At 52.1% G+C, this 12,754-nt stretch overlaps 1 protein-coding gene across 4 annotated transcripts in view; it reads right to left on the bottom strand.

Annotated features, from left to right (window-relative positions):
* Positions 1-5,052: 5,052 nt before the first annotated feature.
* The window catches only part of LOC103091800 (retinoic acid receptor RXR-alpha-A), a 164,409-nt gene continuing 156,707 nt past the window's right edge, over positions 5,053-12,754 (bottom strand). For all 4 annotated transcript variants that reach the window (XM_032973029.2, XM_032973028.2, XM_076074873.1 and 1 more), the window contains 5 exons: positions 11,714-11,843; positions 9,961-10,093; positions 7,462-7,553; positions 6,467-6,572; positions 5,053-5,221 (listed from right to left, as the gene is read on the bottom strand). In XM_032973029.2, the coding sequence (XP_032828920.2) occupies positions 5,074-5,221; positions 6,467-6,572; positions 7,462-7,553; positions 9,961-10,093; positions 11,714-11,843 (609 nt within the window). In that variant the 3' untranslated portion in view covers positions 5,053-5,073. The remainder of the gene's footprint in view (positions 5,222-6,466; positions 6,573-7,461; positions 7,554-9,960; positions 10,094-11,713; positions 11,844-12,754) is intronic.

Raw genomic sequence — 12,754 nt, 5'->3', positions numbered from 1 at the left:
TAAGTGGGAGCGACAGATCGGCCAGCGGATCGGTGCAGCGTCTGCAGTGTTGCGGGCACTGCACCGTTCTGTGGTAGTGAAGTTGGAGCTGAGTTCTCGAGCAAAGCTATCAGTTTACAGGTTGATCTACATTCACATCCTCACCTATGGTCATGAGTGTCGGTTAACGACCGAAAGGATGAGATCCCGGGTACAAGGGGCCAAATGAGGTTTCTCCGCAGGGTTGCCGGGCTCACTCTGTGATCGGGCGAGGCGCTCGGTAATCCAGGAGAGCCTCAGAGTCGAGCCGCTGCTCCTCCAAATCGAGAGGAGCCAGTTGAGGTAGTTCGGGCACCTGGTAAGGATGCCGACTGGTAGACTCCCCCTGGATCTCTATCAGGCACGTCCCACGGGGCGAAGACCCTGGGGTTGGCCCCAGGACACGCTGGCAGGAGTGTCGCTCAGCTGGCCTGGGAATGCCTGAGGATTTCCCCCAAGAAGAGCGAGAGTGTCGCCAAGGAAAGGGAGGTCTGGACCGCCCACCTCAACATGCTGCCGCCACGACCCTGACCAGGACAAGCGGACTTGAGAAACGAAATGCATAATCAGTTGTTAAAAATGGGATGGCTTTTTAACCAGGTAGGTACAATTAAAGAGACATCCCCCGTATAGCCTTGAACCCTATTGGGACAAGTGCTGTAAAAAGGCCAAACGACCGCTGCCTCTCACCTGAGCCGAGTTGCCCCTTTTATACTTCCCGGCGGTCACACTGCCACCCCTCATTGGCTGGTTGCCCCCACCTGTGGAGGGCTCTTTACACACCTCCCACCTGTTGCGCAAGTACTGGCTCCTTTTGCATGGGCTATGAGACCCAAAAAATCCACACAAACCACAGGAAGAACACGCAAACTCCAAATATAGAGCGTTCACGGTAGGGGACAACCCACAACCTGGATACCAGGCGATGTGGTTAACACCTCGCCAACCCTCAATCATTTCGCAGGGCCAACCATACAAAGACCGCAACTGAAACGCGTGAGAACGATTATTCTGGCAGTTTATTAGACGTACATTAAAACACATGTACTACGTTTGCCTGTGACGCGTCAATAGCTCGCAGCAAAAAAATAATGCTTGTCGCTTAACGGACCGCCCAAAGCCTCTTTATTAATGAATCACAGTGCACCTAAACACACAAACGTTTCTAACCTCACGAGAGCCGTCGTCTTGAATGTGTTATTCATTCTCGGCTACTGTACATCGTTCACGATCTACACATCATTGGCCTAAAAGTGAACATTTAAAATGACATCTGTACAAAAATAGACTTTATTTTTAGACGCGAGCGTTACCAAATGCTGTTTCCTGATCGTCGTCTTAATACCGAGACCATCATTTATACACCTTTTATTCTTAAAAATTGCATCTCTCGTTCCGTCGTTGAAACTCAAACACATTGTTTTAGACGCATTTCCCCCCCCCCCCCCCCCGATGGCTTTTACTGAGGTAAAAGTTGAACACAAGCTGCGAAAGGTAATTTAAAAACAAAACCACTTAACATGTCTTGACACCTTCGAGAGCGATTGATTTTTTTTTACTTCTAGGTGACATTTAAGTAAAATAAAAACCAACGAAAACTTACCAGTAAAAATCTGATTGGCGTTCACAAACTCTAAGAACGACGTTTTAAGTTGTCAACAATCTCACCTCATCACATTAATGAGAGCCCGGACTATTCCCATGAACAGCCGAGTAAAACGAGCAGTGAGCAGCGACAATTCAATGCGTAAAAACCTTCCCCCCCCCACCTCCACACTTTATGAAAATCTGAGACACAGGTACCCTGTTCCTTGCAAGAGTTGATTTTAGTTCCCACACCCCCTTCCCCATTTTGACTCTTGACACTAGCAAAAAAAAATGGTCGGCCATTCCGGATTGTCTTCTCTTGATTTCTTAGGCACTGGAACCCACGCGGACTGAGTCGTACAAGCCGCAGGGGATGTTCACAACCTGGCAAAAGCTCTCGTCGTCGCTTATTCACATTTGTATCACGCAAAAACAAAAGCACACGCGCATGCACAACCCTCCGAATACAAATCTCGCAAAACATGTACCAAAACGCTGTGTATCGCAAGCTGCCAGGCACAAGTTTTGAACGCTGTTCAAAATTAAAACTTAAAGTGGACTTTGAGGCACACTCTCTAGTTCGTGTCGCGCGGCGATGAAGCGGGTCACGCGTAACGTGGCAGTGGCGTCACTTTGGCGCTACGCACGACCCACGCGCTCGAACGGTCCCTTCATGTCGCATTTCAAAGAGCTGAACTCACGTCAGATAGCCTGGGAAACACAGCCGCTTGGCTCTGCTCGGTCGCCTCTTCGTAGCTGTGAAAACACGAGCAAGGGGAGGCGCCCCTCCTCTTACCGCTGAAACACTAAGCTTGGCTCCTGCCGCTGGCTACGGCCGCCGGTAATTTCTGTCGGGAATGGTACCTGCTGTCGAGCAGCGGATGACCGGGGCTACGTGGGCGTGATCACGTGCGACATCATCGGCTGTGTTGGTGTTGGGGTTACCAAGCACGTACGGCTCCCAGGGTTAGATCGAGCGTGACCGACAAAGCGGAAAAAAATCACCACGCCACCAACCTCACTCGGACACCAACCTGGGTCACACATTGCTCCCGCCAGGGCTGCAATTCTCAAACACGGATAACAAATCTTACACGGCTCTTGCACGGTTAAATAAATGAGTGTCTAAGCAGATGGCTCTTATTAATGTGCTGGGGAGCTTTTGCCATGTTACGAGACGTCCACAGGCGTTCACGGCAAACATATTCCAGCTTTTTTTTTTATCTTAATGCATATTTTGTGCTCAAACACACACACACGCGTATAACAATTATAATACTAATGCATGATGTGTATGTGCGTAACTGCACGGGTTCTCCCCCCAGTTTGGTGTCTCTAGCGTACTAATGATAGGGATTTAATTATTTATATAAGTATTACATCATCCCATTATCAGTGATGGCTTTTAAATTCCTGTAAATGTGCATTACAAATGTGTATTAACCGACAGAGATAATTTAAAACGTTATATCAATAATCTGCATTATCCCATAGTTCATGCAACAATCACCAAAACAATTGGTGTGCAAAACCTCGACGTCGTTTCCGCGACCACAGGCAGTAACACAATTTGTACAGGTCCGTCTTTTAACAACAACAACAAATAGATGCTTACGCTTTAAAGTTTTTTTTTTCCTTCAAGAGAAAGTGCCTTGCCGAGGAAACCCCACAGAGTATACGCAATGAGCCCGTTGATTCCTGGCCATCCTCTGTCGAGGGAATTCTCCCTGGCTTCCCCGGCATCTTTCCCCACGCGCGGGGAGGAAACTGCTCCTCAAAACGAGGAGTCGACCGAACCGAACTTCCCAACGCAGGACCCCTCCCTCTAGACCAGAGTCTTGGCACTCAAGAGTGTGGCTTTCCTGGATAAATAACTGATGATTATAATTTATTAAAGTTCTATATATAAATTGCATGTTTTATTAATTCTTCTAAAAGCTTTTCATGTTGCAATGATGGAACTATGATCTAAAAATCCTAACAATGTAATTTTCTTTCTCTGGAAAAAAAAATATTCGATTTTTCCAAACACCACAACTTGGCAATGTTACATTCTAATATATTGAATTTGAAAATGCCAACCATCTCAAATTTCAGTTTAAGCATTCACCGCCTAAATCTGTTCCTGCAAGTCATCATGACGGAGCCCCAACAAACGAATACAACCGTCCCTAACCACGTGGGCAACTCGCAATGTGCCGTGTCATGGGCTGTTTGGCCTGAGTTTGAAGCGTCGTTAATAACAAAAACAGTAACAAGTTAAAGTTACAACATTTTAAAGGACATCAGCGCAAGCGTGGCTCCTGTTTGTTTGATTACAGCTGCGTCGCTCAATGCACTGCATGCTGGGAGTCTGCCACAACACGCGCTTGCATGCTGGGAGCAAGCGATGTTTCAGCAATGGAACTCGGTGCACGTTCGGGAATTTCATGACGCCAATTCTCCTCTCCTTGCGGCCAGTTCGGCCAGGTCGCAGAGGCCAGTCGGCAGCTGTCTATTTTAAGGACCAACATTTACGCACTCCATCAGTGCTTTGCGATGAATGAGGTTGTCTTCTTTTTCCGTACTCAGGAGAATTTTATCAATAAGATGAATTTGTCTTGTTTGCACTTAACGCTGTTAAACCCACGTCCACGCACTGGAGAACTCTCGTGAAATCCGGCTGAAGAGGATGTGGCCTCGCGGCTGGGTAGGATCGGCCCCGTACAGATCTCGGCTGTCGTGTGGCTCTGCCGTCTGTGGCGGAGTTCCAGAACAAATGGAAATGCTTTTGCAGTCTGCGCCTTGATGCAAATTGCACATCTGTGATAAAATTAGTTTTTTAAAAATTGCAAATACATTCCAATTTTAAATATGCAGAGAAATTAGTGGCAAACTAATTAAAGTTTCTTCCGAAACAATGCTCGCCAAAAAAATATCACTGCTTTCACAACCACAAGGCGATTTTAATCCTGTATGCGGCTCGATGCCACGTCTCGAACGTCTTCTCAACTTGCGCGCACGAGTCTTGAAGCAGCTGTTCGGCCGACGGTTTAAGTTGTAATTTTTAAAATGTTTTAACAGATCTTCCCCAGTCTCGTTTGCAAAGCAGAAGGTAGGCGCCCCTCGAAGCTTGAAACGTACGGAGAGGATCTGCGTTTGGCAGCGGTAGAGGCTATAAAACACAAGGCCGCGATAATTTTTGACGGCCTCAAATTCACAACAAAATCAAAGGGTTTTCTTTTTTCGAAGGAAATACATTTTCAGCTGCAGCTCGTCGTGTGAAAAGCTTCACGCTGCCACGTGTGGAACCCGCTCCCTCCTCCGCCTCCGAGCCGAGCGGGAGTTTTTGCATAAAGTCCCACGAGATTTTTCTCCGGACGTGCGATTTTGATAAAATGTTTGAAAACTCCGAAGAGGCATCATCTCCGACCCCCCCCAACCACCCATCCACCCCGCCCACCCGCCTGACACCCCCCCCCCCCAATCTCAAGTCATCTGATGGGGGGCCTCCAGCATTTCCATGAGGAAGGTGTCTATGGGAGTGTCGCCGATGAGCTTGAAGAAAAACAAGTGTTCCAGGCACTTGAGGCCGATGGAACGCAGGGCGGGCAGGCGCAGCAACAGCTTCGCGAACCTGGACAAGCCAGAAGGGGAACAACAATCGCACAGCATCACAACCGTTGACACTTTACTACTTCACTATTTTTTTCATCTTACCAGGTAAGGCCCCCACTGAGCTATGTAGCTCTTTTCTTTCAGCAGCCACTTGGCTATCACAAATGATGGCTCGCCTAGGTGGATTATCATCGCGTGGACATTTATAGCTGACAATGCTCTAAACGCGTGATGTTGATTCTAAATGTGGAGGTGAAAAACCGGAGGACCCATAAGAAAATCCACGCAACCACGGGGAAAGAGACACGCAAACTCCAAGTATACAGGCGTTGGGTCAGGATCGAACCCACGACCTCCTGCATACCAGGCGAGGGAGATAACATCTCGCCGCCGTGGCGCACCAATATCAACAAGGACAACAGATTGAATGGAGACTGTGACAGAGATATTGCTCTAGGATTTAAAGGTCCTTCGGTTCAATCCTAACAGCAACACATTCCCTCACTACACCCTCGTGTCAGATACAAGAACTTCCAGCGGCTAACTCATCATCATCACCACCACCATCAGCCTTGATCGATCCATTGCTAGACATCGCCATTCCTCGCAGCCTTGCAATCCACCCCCCCCCCCCCTCTCATCTCATTGCTTCACCTCCACGGTCGTCGTTTCACTCCCGGTCTCGTCCATCGGCCATCATCCCTGACTGCCCTAACCCAATTTGCTTGAGCAGTCAATGCAAAGTGCCAGGTTGGCAAGATGTTAACTACCTCGCCTGGTATACAGGAGGTCGTGGGTTCCATCCCGACCCTGAAGCTTGTATATTTGGAGTGTGCATGTCTCCCGATGGTCGCGTGGATTTTTCTCCGGGTCCTCCGGTTTTTCCCTCCACATTTAGAAACATGCGTTTAGATTATTTGGCCGCGATAAATTTCCACTTGATACGCCACTTCGTTGAGCTATCATTTGTGGCCAGGTCGGTTCTGAAAATGAGCTACATAGCTCGGTGGGCCTTACCTGGTAGAATAAAAAAAAATGTTTGTTGTATAATTCTGTTTCAGTGCAAATCCCAGCACATAATCCGCATGCCCGATTAGCACAGCGGGCTACGTACGGCACAAACGACGTTCAACATACATGTCAGCTTTCGTTCAGACTGCGTGGCCGTGTCTGGACTGTTGCTGGGCTGTTGCTGGACCCGGGGCGAAGGCCGCTTAAGTCCAGGCGGCTCAAGGTGCGAGTGGCCGCCGTCTTCCCCACTCACCTGCCGGGCTGATCGGGGTATTTCTGCTTGCAGTAGGATTCCAGCGATGCGTAGACTTTCTCCCGGAGTGCCTCCACGTCACTGGGACTCGACAGCCCCTTTGCGTCTGTGTCAGCAGAGTCCCAGCGCACATCAAAGACAAAGATCCCCCCCACCCCACCGTTTAGCCGTAACAGACTGTTGGGGGAAGTGCTGTTTGTGGGCACCTATGAAGGCCGGAACGGAGCACGAGCGGGTGGGTGGCCAGCAACACGACCTTTATCTCCCCGGTTTTTACACATCGCACTCGGTACTCGTTTGAGGCCGAGTCGACCTAGGGGAGGCCCAGGACTGGTTCAGATAATCGTCACTGGGTGTTGGCCGTGAGCGGGAATCGAACTCGGGTCGCCGTGTTCGTAGCGCAGCGTAGCGCTGACCGCTACACTACCGCTCCCCGCACGCACTTGCACTGTCAGCAGTAACACCAGTCGCACCTCTGATTAGCACGGTTGGCTATGTATGGTACGAAAGAAGTTCAACATACAGACATAGAGCGTAAGAGCAACAACAATGACAGCAGCAGCTGCAGTAAGAGTAGCAGCAGGAGCAGCGGTGATGGTGGTGGCGGCAGTGGCGGTGGTGGTAGTCACTGTAAGATGTTTTTCTTGTTCGTGTTTTTGTTTTTTTGTTTGTTGTGGTTGCACCCGATTCAAGAGCGGAATGGCTCACAGGACTATACCAAAATAAATAAACTGAAACTGAAGGTGGTGGGGGTGGTGGGCCTGGTGGCGGTGGTGGCGGAGGTGGTGGCGGTGGTGGCGGAGGCGGTAGTGGCGGTGGTGGCGGAGGTGGTGGAGGTGGTGGCGGTGGTGTCGGTGGCGGTGGCGGTAGTGGCGGTAGTGGCGGTGGTGGAGGTGGTGGAGGTGGTGGAGGTGGTGGCGGTGGTGGCGGAGGTGGTGGAGGTGGTGGCGGTGGTGGCGGTGGCGGTGGCGGTAGTGGCGGTGGTGGTGCCGCACCGGGGTTGAAGAGGACGATGGCACGCAGGCAGCCCAGCTCGGCCTTGTCCATGTTCATGTCACGCATCTTGGAGACGAGCTCCGTGAGGACCCTAAAAGCAGACGCCGCGCCTCTCAGCTCCTAGCGCCCACCACCCTCACACCCTCACGTCCTGTCACCCTGACGTCCTCACGTCCTGCCACCCTCACGTCCTGTCACCCTCACGTCCTGCCACCCTCACGTCCTCACGTCCGCCACCCTCACGTCCTGCCACCCTCACGTCCTGCCACCCTCACACCCTCACGTCCGCCACCATCACGTCCTGCCACTCCGTTATCGAGCAGCAGCGAAGTGGTCCGCGTGACCCCGAGCCGTCCGGCGTGGCTGTGACCGATCACATCCTCCGCCGAGTGGCGAGTCGCCGCTACCCAGGGCCACGGCGCAATTCGTGGCTAAATTAATCCGCTAGGCTTGCGCGCTTTGTTGACTTCACGAGCGAGAGCTTTGTCCCCCCCCCCCGAGCGGAGGCTCGCACTGAGCCACGCAGCTCCTCGTCAAGCGCCACTCGGCCAGGAGACAGCGGCAGTGGCGGCAGCCACGGGCTGCTACGAGCATCGTCCACGTGCCTTTACACGCGGTTCATTCTAACGATACCATCTCATGCGGGGCTTTTACCGGTTGATAAGTTCACTAAGTGCTTGTAAGTTATTAATTCCCAAATGCTCCTCCCCTCCCTTATTCCATTTCCCCCCTTCTCGCCGCTCCCTCTACTCCCTTACTCAAGTTCTTCCTCTCTCACCGTCCCCTCCCACTCAGTGGGGCAGCAGCGAGCTAAATATCCCCCTCTTCTAAACCCAGGATCACGGCGTTCGGGACTTGTGTCCACGGAGTTTCTGTACCCCCCCCCCGCCCCGCTCCCTGCACCGCGGTTCATGCTCTGCACCGGGCTCTCGTTGAAATACAATTATTAAAAATCAAATATTATCTCAAACATGATGAAAAAAATAAGAATAGGTTTTACCCTTTCTCGCAATAAAACAGGTGTTCAGATGTTCAAACACCAAGTTTGAACATCAAGTTACCCTGTGCAAGGCATCAAGGCTGCATTAACTGTTTGCATGTTTTGACGCACTTTTCGGATATTTGGCTGCTATAATTTTCTGCGTGATAAGCCACTTTGTTGAGTTATCATTTGTGATGGCCAGGTCGCTTCTGAAAAATAACTACATAGCTCAGTGGGCCTTACCTGCTAGAATAAAAAAATGCGAGTTAACATATTCAGTTGATTAATTTGTGTACGTAACTTCCTCTGTATAACACTTAGTAGCTTAGTAGCTTTCATGACCAATCTCATCCATAAGAGGTTTTTAGGTTTAGATCACTTAAATATAAATGTGTTATTAAACCCGCCACCACCCAACACAGCCAATTAGTAAGGTTTGACACATAAACAAAACATGCAAATTCGTTCCTAGTTCAGCAAACCAGTGTGTGTTAGAGAGTAAACCAACAACATTTACAATTCGAGTACCATGATATTTTGCCAGTAACTACAGCGCGCTTCATCACGATGATCGTCATTATCAACAACCGCTGTGCTGAAATAACGACTAATCGGCACGTTTTGTTTACGTGACAAACCTCACCAATTGGCCGTGTCGGGCGGTGGTGGTAGCAGGTTTAACGACGACACTACATTTAAATGTACGCGATCTATTCCAAAACTAAAAAAAACCTCTCACATTAACTTCCTCCTGTGCGTCCCCGTCACGGTCGAACCGGGCTATGGGCGGCCGGTGACGCCGGTGACGCCAGTGACGCCGGTGACCGAGGGGGCTTCGTAGCTCTCGCGGGCGGTCTCTGCCGGCGTGAAGCCCGAACGTCCGCGACCGACGCCCGCTCTCACGGCGCCCGCAAAGCCAAAATCAACGCGCGCGCGATGTCTACGGGAACCGACTGCTCTCCCAACGAGGTCCCTGGGATCTATCGCATCGCCTCTCTCCCTGAGGAACCACGAGGTCCAGGTTCTGTTCCTGGGGTGACCACCAGGGATTTTGCTCCCAGGCTTGGGGAGCATCGCTTTGTGCCTTTGAGTAGGAAGCCAGTCGGAGACGCTGGTGCTCTCTATGTCGCTCTCTAAGCTGGACTTTCTTTCCGTTTACCCCGCAGGTTCTGTTTATTTCCTGATTTACATACACATTGGGATCTACGGATGAAATGCACCAAATGTAAATTATTATTATTATTAAATGCACATCATCATAATCGTCCTCGTCACTCTCATCAACAAGCGTGCCGCATCGTATTGAATTCGGCAGAAATGAACGCACTCAAAATGTCTGTGCGAATAAATCAAAATTGTCCGCTCTGGAGAGAGGTGTGGGAGGAACGCGGAGAGAGAATCTGGCGGAGAGAGAATCTGGCTGAGAGAGAATCTGGCGGAGAGAGAATCTGGCGGAGAGAGAATCTGGCGGAGAGAGAATCTGGCGGCGCGGGAGCGCGGCCGCTCGGGCGCCCACCGGTCGAAGATGGAGCCGACGCCGGCGCTGTGGGCACTGCTGCGGTGGACGTGCAGCCCCGTGGCCAGCAAGATCCCGTCGGAGACGCCGATCGAGCGGTGCGAGAACGACGCGATGAGCAGCTCGTTCCACCCTACGCAGGCACGCGCACATTATACACACACGCACAAATACAAAGATCCCCCGTATAGCCCTAACAGACTGTCGGGGAAAGTGCTGTTCGCGAGCATCTATGAAGGCCGGCATGGCACAGGAGGGGGTGGGTGGCCAGCACCACGCCCGGCCGCCTTTGTCTCTCTAGTAGAAATGTTAACACACCGCACCAGCTATTCATTTGAGGCCAAGTCGACCTAGGGGAGGAAGTCCAGGACCGTTTCAAATAATTGTCACTGGTGTTGGCCGTGAGCAGGAATCGAACTCGGGTAGTCGAGTTTCGTAGCACAGAGCACTAACCGCTACACTACCACTCTACACATACACCCACACATTACACATACGTTACATACACATTATACACACACACACACATTACGCGCCTACACGCATACGCACACTGAACAATGCACACACGCACGCCTCGGCTACCAAGCGTACTCTTGGCCTCACGTTAACCAGCGGCACGTGGTCAAGCGTGCAAACTCGGGACCAGTTTCAGCCTCGCGGGGCTCATCAGCAAGGACTCTCGTCTCGTATCTTCAAGATCTCTTGGCTGTCCATCGAAAAGGATGATGATGATGGCGATTGCTCCTCGTGTGGATGGGGGGTAGGGATGGGTCGGCGCTTTTGGCGCTCTGCTGCTGCAGCTGGGACACGTGCGGTGTGTGTCGGGTGTCGGATGGCGTTATCCCAGCTGCGCGTTGGTGTCTCTGGGCGCGTCTCTCGCATCCCTTCGTCGAGACGGCGTCTTCCGGGTGCTGAGCCCCTCTGGCGCAGGTGGACCGCCGCCAGGTGGACCTGTCCAACGCCCGGGGTTCCAGGCTGGAGGGCATCGATGTTGCAGCAGGTCCTTGCTGTGGTCCTTGAAGTGCTTTTGACGTCCCCCAGCGGGGCGTTTGGCTGCGCTGAGTTGGCCGTGGGGAACTCGTCGGGGGAGGCGGTGATCGGGCCGTGCGGACCACCTGGCCAAGCCAGCGGAGGCGTCGCTTCGCCGCACTCGCCTCAGTGCAGAACGACTTGGTGCGGAAGGCTTCCAGGATGTCGATGTGCCGCCTATATGGGGCCCACGTCTCCGAGCCGTAGAGCCAGGGTGGAGACACAAACGGCGTTGTAAAACCGCCACCTTGGTGTGGGTCTTGAGGTAACGGTTCTCGAAGACCCTGGCCCGTCCAAAGTAAGCGGAGGCTCCGTGTTGACGCAAGCGTGGATTTCGTCGTCAAGTCAAGCGAGCGCGTAGGGGAGAGGGCAGAAACGAGGCAGGTGAAATGGGGAACCAATTTGATGTGAAGACCGCCGATGTTGAAGAGAGGGAGTGAGGTGGACGCGGATGAGGAGTTGAGCAATTATTTCTGTCTTCCGGGTAAGATGCGAGAGTCCTTGCCTACAACATTTGGCAGTTCACCAGCACTTAATAATTCAAGCGAGCCTGACTCTGCTGATGAGACAGTGCGTGTCGAAACTGGACAGACGACGCTCGGACCGCTCGTGGTCAGCCCCTTTGGCCGCCGATAACCGTGACTGCCGAGGCGGGCGGGGAGGGAGGAAGGAAGCCGCCATGGTGGTGGAGGTGGTGGTGGGGGTGGTGGTGGGGGGTTACCGGCTCTCAGCAGGATCACTTGGTCGTCGAGGGGGAGCTCGGAGAAGTGCGGCACCCTCTTGGACCACTCGACGAGCGTGAAGAGCTGCTTGTCGGCCGCTTGGCAAATGTTCGTGACGGGGTCGTTCGGCTGCAAAAAACACGTCGCTGAACGGATTTAGAAATTGTCTATTTGTATATACAAAGACAAAGATCCCCCGTGTAGCCTTAACAGACTTTAGGGGCAAGTGCTGTTAGCGAGCACCTATGAAGGCTGACACGGCACACGAGGGGGTGGGTGGCCAGCACCACGCCCGACCGCCTTTGTCTCCCTAGTGGCGATGTTTACACACCGCACCAGGTACTCATTTGAGGCTGAGTCGACCTAGGGGAGGCCCGGGACCGGTTCAGATAATCGTCACTGGTGTTGGCCGTGAGCGGGAATCGAACCCGGGTCGCCAGGTTCATAGCGCAGCGCGCTAGCCGCCACACTATCGCTCCCCATATATACACACACACACACACGCGTACACACTCACACGCTCAGTCACTCACACACTCACTCACTCACAGACACACTCACTCACACTCACTCACAGACACACACACTCCCACCCCCAAATTAGTACCGATTGTACTGTCCAGTGTCCGGTCACGGGACGAAGTTTCTCCATTCGAATATCGAACTCACTCGCTCGGTCAGGCTCACTCACACTCACTCGCACACTCACACTCACTCACTCTCACTCACACGTTCAGTCACTTGCGCACTCACCCTCATTCACTCACACGCTCACTCACTCACTCACCCTCATTCACTCACACGCTCACTCACTCACTCACACTCATTCACTCACACGCTCACACACTCACTCACACTCACTCACACGCTCACACTCACTCACTCACACTCACTCACACGGTCACACTCACTCACACGCTCACTCACTCACTCACACGCTCACACACTCACTCACACTCACTCACACGCTCACACTCACTCACTTACACTCACTCACACGGTCACACTCACTCACTCACACGCTCACTCACTCACTCACA

This window comes from Petromyzon marinus, chromosome 50 (assembly GCF_048934315.1).
Source record: "Petromyzon marinus isolate PM22_M1 ecotype Great Lakes invasive population chromosome 50, UKy_Petmar_22M1.pri1.0, whole genome shotgun sequence".
Taxonomy (NCBI): Eukaryota; Metazoa; Chordata; class Hyperoartia; order Petromyzontiformes; family Petromyzontidae; genus Petromyzon; species Petromyzon marinus.
Note: the sequence above shows the minus strand (reverse complement) of the source record. Positions and strands in the feature narration are given on the sequence as shown.